General features: G+C 35.4%; 1 protein-coding gene across 12 annotated transcripts in view; it reads left to right on the top strand.

The window, feature by feature from the left end:
• Positions 1–19,459, top strand: part of HERC4 (HECT and RLD domain containing E3 ubiquitin protein ligase 4) — a 136,245-nt gene that overhangs the window by 68,764 nt on the left and 48,022 nt on the right. For all 12 annotated transcript variants that reach the window (XM_042960492.1, XM_042960491.1, XM_007095769.3 and 9 more), the window contains 6 exons: positions 8,819–8,895; positions 9,154–9,278; positions 10,707–10,766; positions 10,903–11,014; positions 11,531–11,720; positions 13,225–13,397. In XM_042960492.1, coding sequence (XP_042816426.1) covers positions 8,819–8,895; positions 9,154–9,278; positions 10,707–10,766; positions 10,903–11,014; positions 11,531–11,720; positions 13,225–13,397 — 737 coding nt within the window. The remainder of the gene's footprint in view (positions 1–8,818; positions 8,896–9,153; positions 9,279–10,706; positions 10,767–10,902; positions 11,015–11,530; positions 11,721–13,224; positions 13,398–19,459) is intronic.

Raw genomic sequence — 19,459 nt, 5'->3', positions numbered from 1 at the left:
GTCGAGGCTGACTGAGCCAGCCAGGCACCCCTCTATTTTCTACTTTTTCGAGAGACCTTCATAAAGTTTTTTTTATAGTGGTTGCACTAATTTACATTCCAACCAACAGTGCCCAAAGGTTCCCTTTACTCCACATTCTCACCAGTGCTTGTTATTTCTTATGTTTTTGATAGTAGCCAGTCTAACAGGTATGAGGTGATATCTCAGTGTGGTTTTGATTTGCTTTTGTCTGGTGATTAGTGATTCAAGCACCTTTTTGTTTACTTTTTGGTCATCTGTCTTCCTTGGAGAAATAATCTGTTCATATCCTCTGCTTATTTTTTAATCAGATTATTTGTCTTTTAGCTATTGATTATGAGTTCTTTATTCATTTTGGATATTAACCCCTTATCAAATATGTGATTTGCAAATATTTTCTTTCCATAGGTTGCCTTTTCATTTTGTTCATGGTTTCCTTTGCTGTGCAGAAGCCTTTGGTTTGATGTAGTCTCACTTGTTTATTTTTGCTTTTATTGTCTTTGCTTTTGGTGTCAAACCCAAAAAATCATCTCTAAGACTGATGTCAAGGGGCCTACTGCCTATGTTTTCTTCCAGGAGTTTTATGATTTCAGGTCTTCTATTCAAGTCTTTAATCCATTTTGAGTTAGTATTTGTGTATGGTGTAAGATAGTTGTCCAATTTCATTCTTTTGCATGTGGCTGTCCAGTTTTTCCAACACCATTTATTGAAGGATTGTCCTTTCCCCATTGTATATTCTTGGCTCCTTTATCATAAATGAATTGACCATATATGTGTGGATTTATTTCTGGCTTCTCTATACTATTCCATTGATCTATGTATCTGTTTCTATGCTAATACCATACTGTTTTGATTATGATAGCTTTGTAAAAATAGTTCAACCCTGCCTAGCTCTTGGTTGTCTCTCAAACCTTTGTGATTGTCCAAGCAGTCTTTAATTTTTAATCGCTCCCAGTAATTGAGGGTGTGTGAAGGCCAGTGGGTGTTCCAAATGGGAGGATCTCAGTCAGCACTTAGATTCAAGCTGATTGGAAACCAGACTTTCAGGTAGCAGACTTTAAAGTATGCAAATACGTATATTCTTTGGGGATCACAAGCGTAAGTGCCACTAGCCACTAGATCCTAGAGGGACGCCCTGGGCAGCAACCATGAAAATCAGGGCACCAGACAGTGGTACAAGCTCCTTCCCAGGAAAGAACAGTGACTTGAAGTAATGCAGAGGTACAGGGCAAAGATGGCATCCACTAGCCTCAGTCCCCAGAGATCAGTCACCTCAGTAGGTCACTAGATGTATGCTAAACCAGAAGCCTACCCCTAAGGTTGAAGCTCCAGGACATGCAAATAAGCCTTCTTCACAGAAAGACAGATATATTTCAGTCTGCTATTTGTGCTGTGCACTGGTGGTGGTGGTAGTGGGGGGGTTGCCAGCCCAGAACTGTCTCTTGATTGTTACAGCCCATGGGACCTCCTCTCCCAGGAATGCAAGTCCCGCTATCAACCAGAACCAGACAATCAAGGGTCATCCACTAGGCGGCAGCCACAAAAATCAGAGCAACTGATGTGTATATAGCTCCCCTCTGGGAGATACTGGTGCTCTGGAGTGTGGCAGAGGGAGAGCACAGAGGTAAGGCCTTCCCTCTGAGGTCTCTGGAGAGTATCCTTACAAGTAGAATCTTGAGACTTATGCTTAATTAGAAGCCTGCCTCTCAGACTACAGCTACAAAGATAAGCTAATAGGACTCTTGCAGAAAGATTGGAAGTCTCCATCTGTTGCCTCTTGCTATGCCCTAGGGGTGGTAGCTGATTAAGAACTCTTTCTGTGTTGATTACAGTCCTGTGAGACCCATGAGCCAGGTGACGGAGAGGTGTTCCCTGGGCTGCAGCCACAAAAACTGAGATACCACATGAGGATGCAAGCTCCTTTCTGGGAGATACTGGCAAGCTGAAGTGAGGCAGAAGGAAATACCATTTTTAATGTTTCATTTCAGCTTAACAAAGCACAATTTACAAAATTCTTGTGAATTAGATAACTTTAGGAAGACAAATAGTTCCCTTATATATCAAAAAAACCCCAGAACATTAAAACAAAATTAAACATTATTCTAAACAAATAACCACAATAAATTTTTCATCAGTTCATTCCTTCATCAGTTCCTCCTTCCAGAGGTGTTCTTGTTCTGTTGGATTTTGGATTTGCAGTTTCATAAAACTGCTTATAGACTTTTAAAAAAAGGAGTAATTCTAATACAGTCCGCTGGTATGTTGTGAAGTTAACTGTCTCCTCAGAAGCCTGTATCTAAATGTCTATTCTTTGAAATATAAGTGCTTTCATCTAGCTGGTACAGTTCTTTTCGCATGTATCTGAGATGTCCTTTTTTTGAAAACACAAACTCTGGCCGTGTCAGAGTTTATAGGAGAAACTTCAGGCAAGCATCGGAGTAAAACAAAAACTATCAATAGATGACTGAAGCTTAAAATGTGTGTTGCTAATTTATTGCTGATAGTTGTCAAATGGAAAGATCTGATGAGGGTTCATTATAAGAATAAGATAGCTGACAGGGATATTTGGTTGTTTCTGTGACATGCAAAACACATTATTCCAAGAAGTTTTTTAAATAAAATGTTTCTAAAGGTGACGATTAAGCTTGTTCTCAAAGAAGTCAGTGACTCCTTTAACATCTGATTCATAAATGTGGAAGACTATAATTTCTTACAGAAGAAAAATGTTGAGGGGCGTCTGGGTGGGTGCTTCAGTCAGTTAAGTGTCCAACTTGATTTAGACTAAGGTCATTATCTCTCCCTCTTCTCTCTGCCCCTCTGCCAATAGTGCACATGTGCCCTCAAGCACTCTCTCTTTCAAAAAAAAATGTTGAGATATAACATGATAATCCTAAGACCTAATTACCAGGAATAACAAAGAATGTCAAGTGAAGAGATTCAGTAAGTCAGGAATCAAGATTAGACATCAGTATATTTTGTAAAATTTGTGCATAAGTGAAATACATCCCATTGCAAACAAGATGATACTAGATATGAATTAAAGCAGTAAGAATATACCATGAAACACTTAAAATAACAGTTAAATAATAACTGAAATTAGGATTTACCACCTGAACTTTGATAAATACAGGAAAGCTGGAACAATTTCAAAAGAGTTTTGAATAGTGTTTTACTTCATATTTAAACATCTGTGGGTTTTTTTTTTTGTTTGTTTTTAATGTTTATTTTTGAGAGAGAGAGACAGAGTGTGAGCAGGGGAGGGGCAGAGAGAGAGACACAGAATCTGAAGTGGGCTCTAGGCTCTGAGCTGTCAACACAGAGCCCAACTCATGGCTTGGATTCCTGAACCACGAGGTCATGACCTGAGCCGAAGTTGGATGCTTAACCGACTGAACCACCCAGATGCCCTTCATATATAAACATATTTCCATGTAAACATATGGAAAACAAAGATACTGACAAATCTCCAGGGACTTCTTATAAGACAAACAACTTTTGAAATATTTATATTTAATTACATCTTACCATATAAATTTAACTTAGGGAAGATTGGGTGTCTTTTCTAATTTCTTAAATAGTAACACTTTAAAGAAACCTAATTATTTCTAGCATCTCTTCTATATAAAAGAACAAACTTTTGTGATTCTCCAAGGCCTCTCTGGGAATTCTCAAAGTTATTTTCACTAATATGTAAAAGTTATCTTGCAAGTTTTAGTTTTCTATGTTGAGGATGTGATTTTGTGAATTAGTTTGCAAGAGCTGCCATAAAAAATACTACAGACTGGATGGCTTAGACAACAAATTTATTTTCTCAACAGTTTTGGAGGCTAGAAGTCCATGATCAAGGTATCATGTCAGCACTTTGGGTTTCTTCTGAGGCCTCTCTCCTTGGCTAGCAAAGTCTGCCTTTTTGCTGTGTCCTTAATGGCCTTTTCTCTGTGTGTGTGCATCACTGATGTCTCTTCTTTTTATTTTGAGGACTTCAGATATATTGGATTAGGGTCCTTCCCTAACAGCCTCATTTTACCTTGATCATTTCTTCAAAGACCCTTTCTCTGAATACAGCTATATCTGAGTTACTGAGGGTTGGGACTTCAACATATGAACTTTGAGGGAAATAATTGAACCCATAACAGAAGGCAAAAATCAAAGAAATTGTGAGAGGACTTGAACACTTTATTAAGATATAATTATTGATATTAGAAACAATACTTGGTTACTCAAAGTGACAAAGATTTCAGAGTAAATTGTGGGGGGGTAATGAAATTGGAAATGTTTATTAGCTCTTCCAAAACTGAGGAACATTTTTTTCCCCCTTAAATAATGAAAGACAATAAAAGCAACATAAAGTATTGAAAACTATTCTTTTTTTTTCCAGTATATGAAATTTATTGTTAAATTGGTTTCCATACAACACCCAGTGCTTGCAAACTATTCTAATAAGACAAAGAATTTTTGCTGTCTAGCAGATTCACAAAAAGTAAAGAATAACATTTTATATTATAGGTGAAGGAAGACAATCAGTAAACATGGGAGCACACACTTTAAAATTGAGTGCAATTTGCTAAGACATTAACACATTTTATAGCTTCTTTCAGAGTAAGCAAGGCAAATAAAATTCACTTGTCACATTGTCTTTGGTTATGCTCTTTCGTATTCTGGAACAAACTGACTTGCTTCAGAATAGGTCGTGTTGTCTTAAGAGGGTCCATGAAATCAAAATGACTTTCATATTAATACTAAGATGTTATCTTTGCTAAGATGTAGTGCATTCTTATTGCTCATTTTTAAATGAATCAGTATTTTAAATATGTCTTAATTTTAAACTCTACTCCACTAAAAATCTCTGCTTTTAACCCCTTAAGTACTGAGAAGTTGTTTAGGGTCCTGAGTGTCCTAAAAGTATAAAGGAGTTCAGAGAATATCAAAAACTACTCCTTTTCCTTGTAAGTCAAAAGCATGTGCATAGCTGTATCTCTGTCAGTACTGCTCCTAAATAGAAGTACAATTTATAGAACTGTAAGTAGCTCAGTGATACCTTTTAGGTGGAGATATTCCTGAAGGGTGCTTTAATCAGGACTTAGTAAGGGTAGGGGGAGACAGGGGGCCCTATTTCAAAGTCTTCTCAATTTTCTCTGACAATGTAAAAAGTCTTTTGTAAACAGTAAGGAGAATATGAACTAGCCCTCCTAGATATGATAACATGTGCTATGTAAAACTGTAACAGATCAGATTATTGGTATATACAGGCATTCCATTATTACTTAATGGAAAGTCCGGGGGCGGGGGGAGTGGCAGAAATTCCCATATAGGTATTGTATATAGGTTTTATTTCAACTTCAAACTCTGGTTGCTTGGTATTGGTGCTTGGAGGTACATACTGAGAAGGACTTTGAGAACACTTTTGGGATAGAGAATAGTGTCAGTATTGCTTAGAGTTGTGGTGTAGGTGGAAGAGGCAGTGCCTTTTCACAACTTTAAAACAAGGCATCACTAATCTATGAAGAGGGAAAAATTACTCAACACATGAAAATTGGAGAGAAAAAGTCAGTTTAGATCCTAAGAGTATCCACTAAAATAAGTCATAAAAGGATTCAAGAATTAAATGTTTAAAAGTTCTTAAGAAAATAATTCTCTGATTTGAACATGGGAAAGCTTTGGGACTCCTGGCTGCCTCAGTTGGAAGAACATGTGACTCTTGATATCGGTGTTGTAAGTTCAAATCCCAGGTTGGGTGTAGAGATTACTTAAAAAGACAAAACACATGAACATGGGGAAGGCTTTCTCAGCATATGGCAGTGAAAGTCTTCATAAAGGATGAGATTTAAATACATTTGATTAAATGGAAAAAGAAATCTGTGAGTCAAAATTAAATAAGAAAAATGGCTGTAGCAAATACACCCTAAGATTAATTAACCTGAATAGCCAAAGTGTTTATACATATTGGTGAAGAAAACAGTAAGGTACCTAATAAATAAATAAGACAAACATTAATAAGAATAAATAGGGGCACCTGGGTGGCTCATTTGGCTAAGCGTCCGACTGTTGATTTCAACTCAAGTCTTGATCTCACATTTTGTGAGATTGAGCCCCACTTGGGGCTCTGCACTGACAGCATGGAGCATGCTTGGGATTCTCTCTTTTCCTGCCTGCCCCTCCCCCGCTTGCATGTGTGCACGTTTTCTCTCTCTCTCTCTCTCTCTCTCTCTCTCTCAAAAATAAAGATTAACAAACAAAAAAAGATGCTTAATAAAGGGAATTAATAAAAATTCCCAAAGAGGAAATTTGTGTTACTAAAAACCCATGCAAAAATTATTACCCTCTTTAGTATTGAAGAAATGCATATTCAAAAAGCAAGAGAAGAGTAAGTAAATGGAAAAGATCAAGAGTTGGTATTTTCCTATTTCAATGTAACAAACTATGTATAGATGGGAGGAAGCTAATGGGCCAGCTACAAGATGAGGAAGTAGTGTTAGCATATCATTATTTTTCAACCCACAGTGAATAGTCTTAGCACTGAGCGTCGGTAGTTCCTAACATTGCAAAAAGGAATCCAACCATACATTATGTGCTTCCTGATGGATGAATGATTCCCAGTATCACCTTCTAGTAGTTTTGTTTGTTGAAGCAAACAAACTTATTTAATTAAAGCCTGTCTAGATCTAACTACCAATTTACAGGAAGTACAAAAGACCAAGAAAAATGTGAAGAGAAACTTTGGGGGTACCATCAGCAAAATTCAGTCTGCAAGAAGCTGTATAACACAAATGACTAGGTTTTATAAATTTTTTGGAGTAGTAATTAAAAGGAAATTAAGAAAAATAATTTTTGGCATCTTCCTCATACCCCCCAGAAACCCATTCATGTACTATACTTCTTGATTATTTATAGAGAGCAAAATCACATTTTGGGGATAAATGAATAACATCTTGCTAAATCTTTTGAGAAAGCGAAGGATTTCATGTAGATTTATTAAAATGATATAGAGAAAAGATTTTATGTTGAATCACTGATTTATTTAATATTTTAGATTTACCCTTTTAATCTATTTTTAAAAGTTGTTTTGACCTTAGAACATTATTGGTACTTGTGGAAAATTTAGTCATATTGATGTTCTGAACTCTGAACTTCTTACTATTAGTATGTTCTAAGCTAGATAAATATTACTTTATATATTCATGTTAACAAATATCTAGCGAGTTCTTTTGCAAATAAAACATTATGCTTGGTAGTAGGGAATAAGGAAATTAAGATGTGGTTCCTTCCTTAAGCATTTTTAATTCTGTAGCAGCCACGGTCAAAATAATACAAAATGAAGAATTAGTCATCTAAGGGGTGGTGGGGGTCAGCAGGATGACAGAAATGTATTATATTTGGAAATAATTAGCCTTAAGTTAACAGTACTGAGCTTTGGTGTTTTGGTATGTAATACCCTAAGTACTATCCCAGCAATACTTTTTTCCCCCAGTAGTACTTTTGATAATACTCTTTCCATTTTGAGAAGTAGAAGAGAAGAAAGGAAGGAACTTTGAATGTCTTTTTTTTTTTTTTTTTTTTTAAGTTTATTTTTGAGAGAGAGAGAAGGTGTGCCAGCAAGCAGGGCAGGGACAGAGAGATTGGCAGACAGAGGATCTGAAGCAGGCTCCACACTGCCAGCAGAGAGCCCAGTATGGGCCTCGAACTCAGGAACTGTGAGATCATGACCTGAGCTGAAGGCAGACGCTTAACCGACTGAGCCACCCAGGCGCCCCTGAATATCTTTTTTTTTTTTTTTTTTTAAATAGGCTTCACACCCAATGTGGGGTTTGAATTCACAACCTTGAGATTAAGAGTCATGTGCTCTACTGACTGAGTCAGTGAGGCACCTTCCCCCACCCCACACCCCTTTTAATCTCTTTTTGAAAAAGAACTTTATTGTCTTCGCTTCTAAATTTGCTTATTAATTTTTAATTTTTTTTGACTGGATTTGGGTTTATTGACAAACAGTTGCCAATGAAGAGCTGTGTCAGCTTACTTTTATACAGCTATATTGAGAGAAAATAATTTTGCATTATCAAGTGTTTGTTCAAGAAGCTTTTTTAAAAAAATATAATCGATTGTCAAATTAGCTAACATACATGTGTGTATACAGTGTACTCTTGGCTTTTGGGAATAGATTCCGGTGATTCATTGCTTATGTACAACACCCAGCGCCCATCCCAACAAGTGCCCTCCTTAATGCCCATCACCCATTTTTCCTGTCCCCCTGACACCCTACCCCCACCAGCCCTCAGTTTGTTCTGGTCTGCCTCCCTGTCTGTAACAAGTTGGGTTTTTTTGCTTTTTGTTTGTTTTTTCCCCCTTCCCTTCCCCTATGGTCTTCTGTTAAGTTTCTCAAATTCCACGTATGAAGAAGTTTTAATATTTACTTGTTTGTTGACATTCTTTTAAAAAATGAATATTCTTAATTTTAATTTCTTCTGAGCTGTCTTTTATACCTTTCATTCAGTTTTTACATTATCTTCAGTTTAAACTAAAGTATATTGGGATAAAAAAGATACAGACTAGATAACACCACTTTTTTGTGCAGAAGAAAAACTTACCAACTTCTGAGGTGCTGCTTATGCTTGTGGAATTGTTCGATGGTCCATCTCATTTCCGTAGTAATTACTAAGAATATTTCAAGTCATTTTATATCATTGAATGCTGAATGGTAGGTCTAATTAAATTAGATGATTAAGAGAAAATCCAATAGCATAGTTGATGCTCTGAAAAATTTCATGTAAATCTTGAATTTCTTTGCATTTTATTTTTATTACAGATTCTGAAGAATATTTCTGTGTGAAAAGAATTTTCTCAGGTGGAGATCAAAGCTTTTCACATTACTCTAATCCTCAGGTAACAGTAGTCATATAAATAATTATGAAGCTAATTATGAAGCTAAATTACTAATTAATTAGTAATTATTAATGTTCTTTGTATGTTACAAAGTAATTGCCTTAAATTTTTTTGCCCTCAAGTCTATAAAACTTTTCTGATCCAGTTGGTAAGTATTGTTTCAGGTGCTCAGTAGAGATATATGCATAGTGGAAACGTGTCTTGGTTTAAGTTATATATTTGTTTCCTCTGACTAATCTACTTATTTTTTAAATTTAGAACTGTGGGCCACCAGATGACTTTAGATGTCCGGATCCTTCAAAGCAGATCTGGACTGTGAACGAAGCTCTAATTCAAAAATGGCTGAGCTACCCCTCCGGAAGATTTCCTGTGGAGATAGCCAAGTAAGAAAAACATTTTACCGACACAAAACAAACACAAACATGACCTCTTACCTCCATGGTAGTGCATCCTGTATTTAGAAGTTTTTATTTAAGTATTTCACAAATGGTTTATGTACATAAGTTTAAATGTCTAGAATTTCTATAATAATGGATATTTTAAGAGATGTCATTTATATATAAGTTGTAATTCTTTCATGTATGTAATGTTAAATGATAACTTAAAGTACTAAACTTACCCACTTTAGGATTGGGTTTAAAATAATGTTACTTCTAGCATCCTAGGATCACTGTCTTTTAACTTTTGTATTCCATAAAAGATTTGAGTATTACTTCTTTCTTGAATATTTTGCTTATAGATGAACTTGTTTTAGTACTTACAGTTTTTTTGTTTTTTTGCAGGTGGTATTGGGTTTTGGGATATGGGGCTATATCTGATAATCTTTTTTGAATTCTAGATTGTTTTCCCAAATTAAAATTTTTCTTAAAAGCCCAAAGAGTGAAGTTCAGAAATATAGCATCCCAGATTAGATTTAATACCATGTGTAATTAAGAAAATTAAATGTGTATGTTTATGAAAAAAAAATTTTTTTAAAGAACTTCAGTTTTTTAGTCTATGGTCATAACCACCCTGACTGTGCCTGATCTTAATTTGATTTCAGAAGCTAAGTAAGGTTGGGCCTGGTTAGTACTTGGATAGGAGACCTCCTGCGAATAGCCGGGTACAGTAGGCCTAAAACAAACAAACAAGCAAACAAGCAAAAAAACAAAATAAGACCATCAGATTTGTTTGAAGAATCAGAGGATGAGATTAGGGTAAACAGTAAACCTTTATCAAGTATTAATTAATCTTTAGTAATTTATAAAACTCTAACTACTTCTAATTGAGTATTGGTTAGAGGTGTACTCTGTGGCATTAGATATTAAATTAAATATTGTTATTAATAAAAAAGCAGGGGTGGGGTACACCTGGGTGGTTCAGTCATTTAAGCATCCGACTTCAGCTCAGGTCATGATCTCATGGCTCGGGAGTTCAAACCCCATCAGGCTCTGTGCTGACAGCTCAGAGCCTGGAACCTACTTCCAATTCTGTGTCTCCTTCTCTCTCTGCCCCTCTTGCTCGCACTCTGTCTCTCTCAGAAAAAAAAGAAAAAAGTGGGGTGCCTGGGTGGCTCAGTCAGTTAAGCATCCTACTTTTGATCTTGGCTCAGGTCATGATCTCAACAGTTGGTGAGTTTGAACCGTGCATTGGCCTCTGTGTTGACAGCCTCGTGGAGCATTCTTGGAATTCTCTCTTTTTCTCTGTCCCTCCCCCAGTCATGCTCACTCTCTTTCTCTCTCAAAATAAATAAAAATAAACATTTTTTTTAAAAAAGGAAAACATGTACATTTCTCATTTTGTGATTTGTGGATTTTTAACTTTCTTTCTAGCGAAATAGATGGAACATTTTCTTCCTCTGGTTGTCTAAATGGAAGTTTTCTGGCTGTTAGGTAAGTGGTAGTTCTTTGGTATGTGGAATTTTTCAAATTTATTGTATTAAGTAATATATTAAAGAAGTGAAATAACTTTACAGTTTTATTATTTTCCTTCTTTCTCTCTCTTTTATTTTTGTTTTTTCTTTTATAGCAATGATGATCACTATAGAACAGGCACCAAATTTTCAGGAGTTGATATGAATGCTGCTAGGCTTTTATTCCACAAACTTATACAACCTGATCATCCTCAAATATCTCAGCAGGTTTGTTCTTAAAGTATTTTATATTTGTGTTATGTAGTCTGTTGAACTTTATAATCCATGTTACTTTGTATATAGCCTAATTAACTTTACAGTTTCAAATGCTTCATTATGAAGTGTTGTCTGTGATTTTATTATATAAACTAATATAAGAATTAATAGGGTTTTATTTTAAAACATTTCTAATTTATCAAGTAAATTTATCAAAGTAAATTGAAAAATTTACAATTTTATCAAGTATTTGTAAAGCTTTCCAGATGTTTGAGTGGACCTTTAATTACTTAACATTACGCTGTTGGTTAAGTCTTTAGACTTGCACACAAGATTTTTAAAATTTTCTTAGCAGTGCTCTTAGGCATTAATTTTCATTGTGCTTCAAAGTACATTCAGTGATTAATTGTAAGCTACATTTTTGTAAAATACCATTTCATGTTTGCTGTATTGTAAGATTTTTCTTCTTCTTTTTGGAAAGTACATTTATTTTAAATAAAGGAGGTTTTACTTTTTGTCAAAATATAGGTGGCAGCTAGTTTGGAAAAGAATCTTATCCCTAAGCTGACTAGCTCCTTACCTGATGTTGAAGCATTGAGGTTTTATCTTACTCTACCAGAATGCCCCCTGATGAGTGATTCCAACAATTTCACAACAATAGCAATTCCCTTTGGTACAGCTCTTGTGAACCTAGAAAAGGCACCACTGAAAGTACTTGGTAAGAATTTTAGTATTTTTTCCTTTTGTAATTTTTTCGCTTTAAATGAAAATCCTCATAAGTTTTTAATTTTTTTGCTGTCTGAAATTTTGCTGTCCTGCTTATTTGACACTTAGTGAAAAATAAACCTATTTTTCCTTTTATTGCTTTTTTTAGTCCTCTGAAAAACTAGTCCACTAGTTTTTAGAGGCAAAGCATGTTAAATATTAAAATTTTAATCAAACACAGCAAAGACAGTATCAGGAAAGATAAAAACTGTTTTCCATATTCCCCTCTCTCATCCCCTCAGTCTTAACTATTAAAGAAGTAAAGGAGGAGGAACAATTAAAACTGAACAAACATGGGTTAGTAAATCCTCTTTGAACTCTGTTAACTCTTCGCCTTACATTTCTCTTACTTGGTAATTTCCCCATGTTTGATTTTATTTCTCTGCATGTAGATGAGATTCTACTGCTCATCTGATCTTATTTTTCTGTCTCTAGACTCTAGTTTTTTGGCCTAAACTTTTCTCACCTTAACTTTTCATATTGTATAGATTTCATCTCTGTTCCTGACCATTAAAGTTTGCTTGCTACATTTAATCCGATACTCTCCTTCCTGATAGTATTTGTCGGTTTGTGAAGCTGAGATATATAGAACTAATAAAATCAATACAAGAGGTTTTAGGCTGAGAGTGAGCAGAGAAAGTAGCAAGCAAGGAGTAGAATCCTGAATTCCGAGAGAATTCATGAATAAGAGTGAAGCAGGGACTCACAAGAGTATTGCTTCCATGTTGTCAAAAGTGTTTGTATTCTTTCTGTCTGCTTTATAGGATTATGGTATTTGTAGTTAATAACTGCAAATAGTGAATGTGGTGAAGGACAGACATGTTATACTTTACATTGTTCTCAGTATCTGATTTTCAGGAGTACCTTGCATTTTAAAGGTGGTGCTTCACAGTATTTCAACTTTGTTAAGTTAAAAAATAAAACTTGGAAAGATCCCAAAGTGTTGGGATTTTAGAATGTTTAAAAATCAAAATTCTAACAAAGCACTTTTTAAAAAAAAAAGTTTAGTGGGTTTTTTTTTTTTTTAAGTTTATGTATTTATTTTTTTAGTAATCTCTATACCCAGTATAGGGCTGGAACTCATGATCCTGAAAGAGTCGCATGCTTTTCTGACTGAGCCAGCCAGCACCCCCCAACCCCACCCAAAGTACTATTTAATAACTGATTTTAATATTAGGTATCATAATGAGTTTTTAATATCTAGGAAGCCAAGAAATAAATTCAGTAACCATTCTTACTTTATTTTTGCTTTTGAGAGCTTTTTAGAACAGTATTCTTTAACTTAAGAGTAGGATGGTATCTCCAAATCCTAGAATAAAATACTGTTATATGAATCTTCCTGAGATTTTCAAAGGGCTAAGAGCCACTGCTTTTAGAAGAAAAGTCCCATATGATTCCTTTGAAAACTGTGATTTTTTTAAAAAATTCATTTTATTTTTGTGTTCACCCTTTAACAGAAAACTGGTGGTCAGTACTTGAGCCTCCACTGTTCCTCAAGATTGTAGAACTTTTTAAGGAAGTTGTGGTACATCTTTTGAAACTCTACAAGATCGGCATTCCCCCTTCTGAAAGAAGAATTTTCAACAGTTTTCTTCATACTGCATTAAAGGTTTTAGAAATATTGCATAGGGTATGTTCAGCAGTTCCTTTTTTCCCCTCTTTTCTCATTGCTACTGACAGATCGATATTTATTTTAACATTAATATTACAAATTTAGGTTAGCCTAAGAGATGTATATTACAGAAATTTAGAAAAGTTACCTAAATGTTTCTTTAATACATACTTTGGAGCTTTGGTCTTACTTGACTTTGTTAGGCATTTGTAGATAGCTTTTTCTGTAGTTGGGCAGAACAATAGCATACTAATGAATTAGAATTCTTCTTACCTTTTCTTGTGAAGAACATAATTTGTTAGTTTAAATATGATTTTTGTTATTTATAGGTGGTTATCATATGAGACTGCATCCTAGTTATGATTATGAACATTTAAACTCAAGTTTTTTGCTATTAGATACTAATGGCTTCAATCAAAGTATTTCCTTTTGAAATAAATGACTAACTTGAAATTGGAACCACCTATAATTCATTAATTTGCTTATTGTTCTTTCCTGCCCTTCTTCCCAATGTAAGAAATAGTACCCTTTACACTTGTAGCAGTTCAAAGTTATATGAAGAAGTAGAGTCTCAGCTGTTTCATTAAAGATGGATTTGAGACATCCCTGACAGCTGGTAGGTATATCTTTGTTACACCATTTGGTATTCTTGAGGAGCTGTTTTGGGAGACATGACCTAAGGGGAGAAGCATATTTCTTATCTCTAAAATGACTGAAAAACCCTTAAGAACTTTAATCTTTAGTTTCTTCTTCTTCTGTAGCATTTTCAAACTCTTGCCTAGCACTAAGGTAAATGTTAAGGGATAAAAGAGATAGTCCTTCTGTTCTCTGTAAGAAAGAACTTGTGTAGACCATTTGCTTTTCTTCCTTATTCTTTTAGTGAAGTTCTGGGTATTTCGTCAGCTAAACTTCTTGAACTTACTCTTTTCTTTTGTATTTAGTATGTTCATTCAAGATTCCTAGTAAAGTAGTCATGTCTTTTATTATAGTTGAAGAGATAATTGTCATTTCTTTCCATGGGAAAGTCATTCTTACATTTGCCTTTCCCAGAAGAAGGCTTTCTTCTAACATTTTAGGGTTAATTGGATTCTGCAGTAAACTGCTATTAAAGAAGATCCTTTGTCTTCATGGGATAAATATACTTTTTCTGTATGTCTTTTGTCTAGGATTTAAGAGATTAATTAGATTTTTCTTTTTCCTATTACTTCAGTGAACCATCCTTTGTCCATCAGCTGGACCCTATTCCCAAATAGTTATTCACTGTCTCCAGTCTTTATCTGCTTATCTTTATTGCCTCTTCAAAAAATAATTTTTTTCCTTAGCTGTGTCTGTTACCACAAGTTAAAGGGAGGGTGGAAGAAGGAGACGAAATATAACTTTTTGTTTTTTGTAAATAAAGACAGAACTTAAGCACGTAACTTAAGTTCTTTTTAAAAAAAAATTTTTTTTTTTTTACGTTTATTTTTGAGAGACAGAAACAAAGCACAAGCAGGGGAGGGGCAGAGAGAGAGGGAAACACAGAATCTAAAGCAGGCTCCAGACTCTGAGCTGTCAGCACAGAGCCCGAAGTGGGGCTCGAACCCACTAACCCCAGGATCATGACCTGACCTGAAGTTGGATGCTTAACCAACTGAACCACCCAGGAGGCCCCACAAGTAACTTAAGTTCTTTGCCTAGATCAGAGGCCTCAACTTGTACTGAGGAGGAACACTATAGGGCTCCATCTCCAAAGGCCTTTTTGAATTAAATTTTTTTTAATGTTTATTTATTTTTGAGAGAGAGAAACAGGGGAGGGCCATGAGAGAGAGGGAGACACAGAATCCAAAACAGGCTTGAGACTCTGAGCTGTCGGCACAGAGTTGGCACGGGGCTCAAACCCACAAACCATGAGATGATGACCTGAGCCGAAGTTGGATGCTTAACCAACTGAGCCACCTAGGTGGCTCCAGAGACCTTTTTGATGGAACCATGCTAGATACTAGGATCTTACATTCTTGCCAGCTAAAAGGGAAGGGAAAATAATTTTAACAGTGGCTAGAATTAGAACCTCCCTTGTATGTTAATTCATGTGAACACTTTACTATATTCTTCATTTAATTTTTTAAACTCTGTATAGTTTATGTTTTGCCCCTTAACCTAAATGTCAAAGATCATAAACCAGTAAGTAGCAGAGTTGAAATACAAATCCAAATCTACTTCCAAAGTCTCTGCTTTCTTTTCTTTTTTCTTTTCTTTTCTTTCCTTTTCTCTTCTCTTCTCTTCTCTTCTCTTCTCTTCTCTTCTCTTCTCTTCTCTTCCTTCTCTCTTCTCTCTTCTCTCTTCTGTCTTCTCTCTTCTCTCTTCTTTTTCTTTTTATTTCTTTCTTTCCCTCCCTATTTCTTTCTGTTTTTCTTTCCCTGCTGTTTCTCATGTACTACTCTATCAGCAGGTATAGTAATATATTTGGAAGGGGTTTGTTTTTATTTAAAAAATTTTTTTTATGTTTTATTTTTTATATTTGAGAGACAGAGACAGAGCGAGCACAAGCAGGGGAGGGGCAGAGAGATGGAGACAGAATCTGAAGCAGGCTCCAGGCTCCGAGCCATCAGCACAGAGTCTGACGCAGGGCTCAAACTCATGAGCAGTGAGATCATGACCTGAGTCAAAGTCAGATGCCCAACTGACTGAGCCACCCAGGCGCCCCTTGCTTTTATTTTATGCCCCTAGATCTAGAGGTTCATACTTCTATAATTGCAGATAGCATTGTGTTATGAAGAGACCATTTTTGCTGCTTCCTATCAGTGTGATTTTGAACAGGTCTTTTGTCTTCATCATAATGCAACTGGAGAATTATCTATAAAATAAGGATTAAAATACTGGCCTGTAGTTTCCCAGGATGAATATACTGTTCAAATTATACAATATATAATGAAATCTGCATTCATAAGGCAATGATTTTGTTATTATCACTACCAAATTTTGGATGGGAAACAGCTACTTTCAATTTGACTTATTGGGTTATGTGGAAACTGGGTTGTTTGAAGTTATTTACAGACTCAAAACCAGGGTGGTAATGGTATTAATGTCTTAAGCATCTCTTAGTGGGCATCCTTAGGGCAGTCACTTATCCTTCTTTTACTCCTTACTTTGGAGAAAACTTTCCTTGGTCTTAATCTGCCATAAATAGATCCTTGTGGATATTAACTGTCAGGGATGATTCATTTTCATCTTTAGTGAAACCCAAATTACTTATCAGAAACTTGTTTTTTCAAAGACACCTTCTGTGTGACAACTGTATATTTCTCTGCTCTCTGTTCCACGGTTGCGAATTAGAAGTTTCCTCAAATGGTTGCCTTCTTGACCTACAGTGGACCAGGATTAGGAAGAGAACTGGACTATGTGTTTACTAATCATTTCAGGATATATGGATGACTTGTTCCTCCCTTATGTCATGTCCTTTGAAAAACTTTTAAGTTAAAAATCATTCCCAGTATTCCAAATGGTATTATAAGAAAGATGGCTTTGGTACCTGCTGTCAGAAGTGCATATATTCCCAGATAAATGAGTTTATTGGCAAGTAATTTGGTTATTTAGTAGTTTTTGGGTTTTGACACAGTACATGTAGAGCTACTGATATGCCTAAAGCGGAGACCGACTTGTTCTCTCTAGCCTAATTGCTACATATCATGCTAATCTTCTGATCAGTGATTTTCAAACTTTTTTTAATAAGGAACCCTTAAATCAGATAAGGTACATGTATATACTTAACATATACCACCTCTGGACTGAGACTTATAAACCAGAATACTAAACTGTAATGAAAATGTGAAATAAAAATGTTATGATCAAACATATCTAGATTTTATTTTGTATATTTAAGGCAATAATACTGAATGTATAGGTTTTGAACTTCTACCATGTGATTTTTTCTTTTGTATTCATTTCGCGAATATTTACCGAGTGCCTACTGTGTGCTTATCATTGTATTAGACATTAGGGATGCAATGATAAGGAAAAGATGTGATTTCTGCCCTTGTTTAGATTTTAAATGTAGAACAGTTATATACATACCAGTAAATAAACATTTGTGATACAGCATGGTAAGTGTTAGATTAAGGAAAATTAAGGGTGCTATGAGAACACATAAGAGGGCTTGTAATACTGAAGAATTAAGGAAGGTTTCCTGGAGAAAATAATGTCCATCTTATCTACCATACAAATGTGTGTGTGTGTGTGCGTGTGTGTGTGTGTGTGTGTGTGTGTGTATTTTTATTTCTTTTAACGTTTACTTACTTTGAGAGAGAAAGAGCGCAAGCAAGGAAGGGACAGACAAAATCCCAAGCAGACTCCATGCTGTTAGTGTGGAGCCCAGCATGGGGCTTGATCTCCTGAATTATGAGCTCATGACTTGAGCTGAAATCAAGAGTTGGACTCTTAACCGACTGAGCCACCCAGGTGTCCCTGTATCTTTATATGTATTTTTTAAACTGTTGATTTTATATGTAAGTCATTAATATATATGCAGGTCTTTTGGATCAGTCTTCCTTGTTCAGTGTCTACTTTCCCTGTTTTTAAAAACAGTATTAACTGATTTTCTCTTTAGTTGTTAAATCATTGTGACTAATTAACTATCCACCATAATTTCCTCCTAAGTATAAATTTGACTGAAATTTGTTTCTAAACCAAACCTGGTTTTTGAATTGTTAATTTTTATTCTAACATAGCACTTCTTTTCACAAACATGTATTGCAGGATATACAAACTGCAAACATTGGTTGCTGTTGGTGAAGGAAACTGCAGTTTACCTTTTAAAATACTTGGTTTGAGCCCCACGTCGGGCTCTGTGCTGACAGCTTAGAGCCTGGAGCCTGCTTCGGATTCTGTGTTTCCTTCTCTCTTTGCCCCTCCCCTGCTTGTACTCTGTCTCTTTCCCTCTCTCAAAAATAAACATTAAAAAACATTTTCTTTTAAATGAAATCTAAAATATTTAAAATAAAATAAAAATAAAATATTTAAAAAAAAATTTCAGAGGTCAGTGAGATGTGAATCATTTCGTATGGAACTTGCTAAATTTTAGAGTACATTCATGATTAAAAGTTGGTGTGTAGCGGCTTCTGGGTGATTTGGTTAAGCATCCGACTTCCGCTCAGGTCAAGATCTCAGGGTTCATGAGTTCAAGCCCTGCATCTGGCTCTCTGCTGTCAGCATGGAGCCAGCTTCAGATCCTCTCTTCCCCCTCTTTCTGCATGCCCCCTATCTTGCTCACCTATGCTTTATCTCTCAAAAATAAATATTAAAAAAAGGTTGGTGTGTATATTTATAAACATAAATATTGGAGACGGAAAAGCCAAAGAGATTTTTGTGTAATTATTGTGTATGTTTTCTTTTTTAATAGAAAGAGTTTGGACAAGACTAGGGCAAGAGTTTGCACACTTTACCTGTAAAAGACCAGGTAGTAGTTTACACTTTGCAAGCCGTGTGGTTTCTATGGAAACAGCACTCAAAAAAAAAAAAAACAAAACAAAAAACCCACAACTCTCAACTTTACTGCAGACAGTGTGTAAACAGATGGGCGTGGATGTTTTCCAATAAAACTTTATTTGCAAAAATAGTCTGTATGCAGGATTTTGCTGACAGGTTGTAGTTTATTGACCTTGCTCTAGGATGAAGGTTTTGATCTCGATATATAAACTAGATATCTTAGTTTTGTTTGAAAGCCAGGAATAGCAGTTTTACTCTGGTCAGTTCTTCCTAAATGTGTATCCTGACCACTGATATAAATTAATCAAACAGTGGGAAAAAAAAGAGCTCATAGTGCTTTGTGTCAGTGTATAGAGGGATTAAAAGTGTCAACTTTGAAAATGAAAGCGGTGTGATTAACATGCGCTTCTTAAACTGGGTTATTTATTCCCTTAAGAGTGGGCCCCAAGATTAAACATTGGCTGTATGTGATTGGTTTTATTTATTTAAAAAAATTTTTTTTAGGCTTATTTATTTATTTTTAAGTTATCTCTGCACTCAACATGGGGCTCAAATTTAAAACCCTGAGATCAAGAGTCGCATGCTCTTCTGACTGAGCCAGCCAGGTGTCCTTTGATGGC

The sequence above is a fragment of the Panthera tigris genome, chromosome D2, assembly GCF_018350195.1.
Source record: "Panthera tigris isolate Pti1 chromosome D2, P.tigris_Pti1_mat1.1, whole genome shotgun sequence".
NCBI lineage: Eukaryota > Metazoa > Chordata > Mammalia > Carnivora > Felidae > Panthera > Panthera tigris.
Note: the sequence above shows the minus strand (reverse complement) of the source record. Positions and strands in the feature narration are given on the sequence as shown.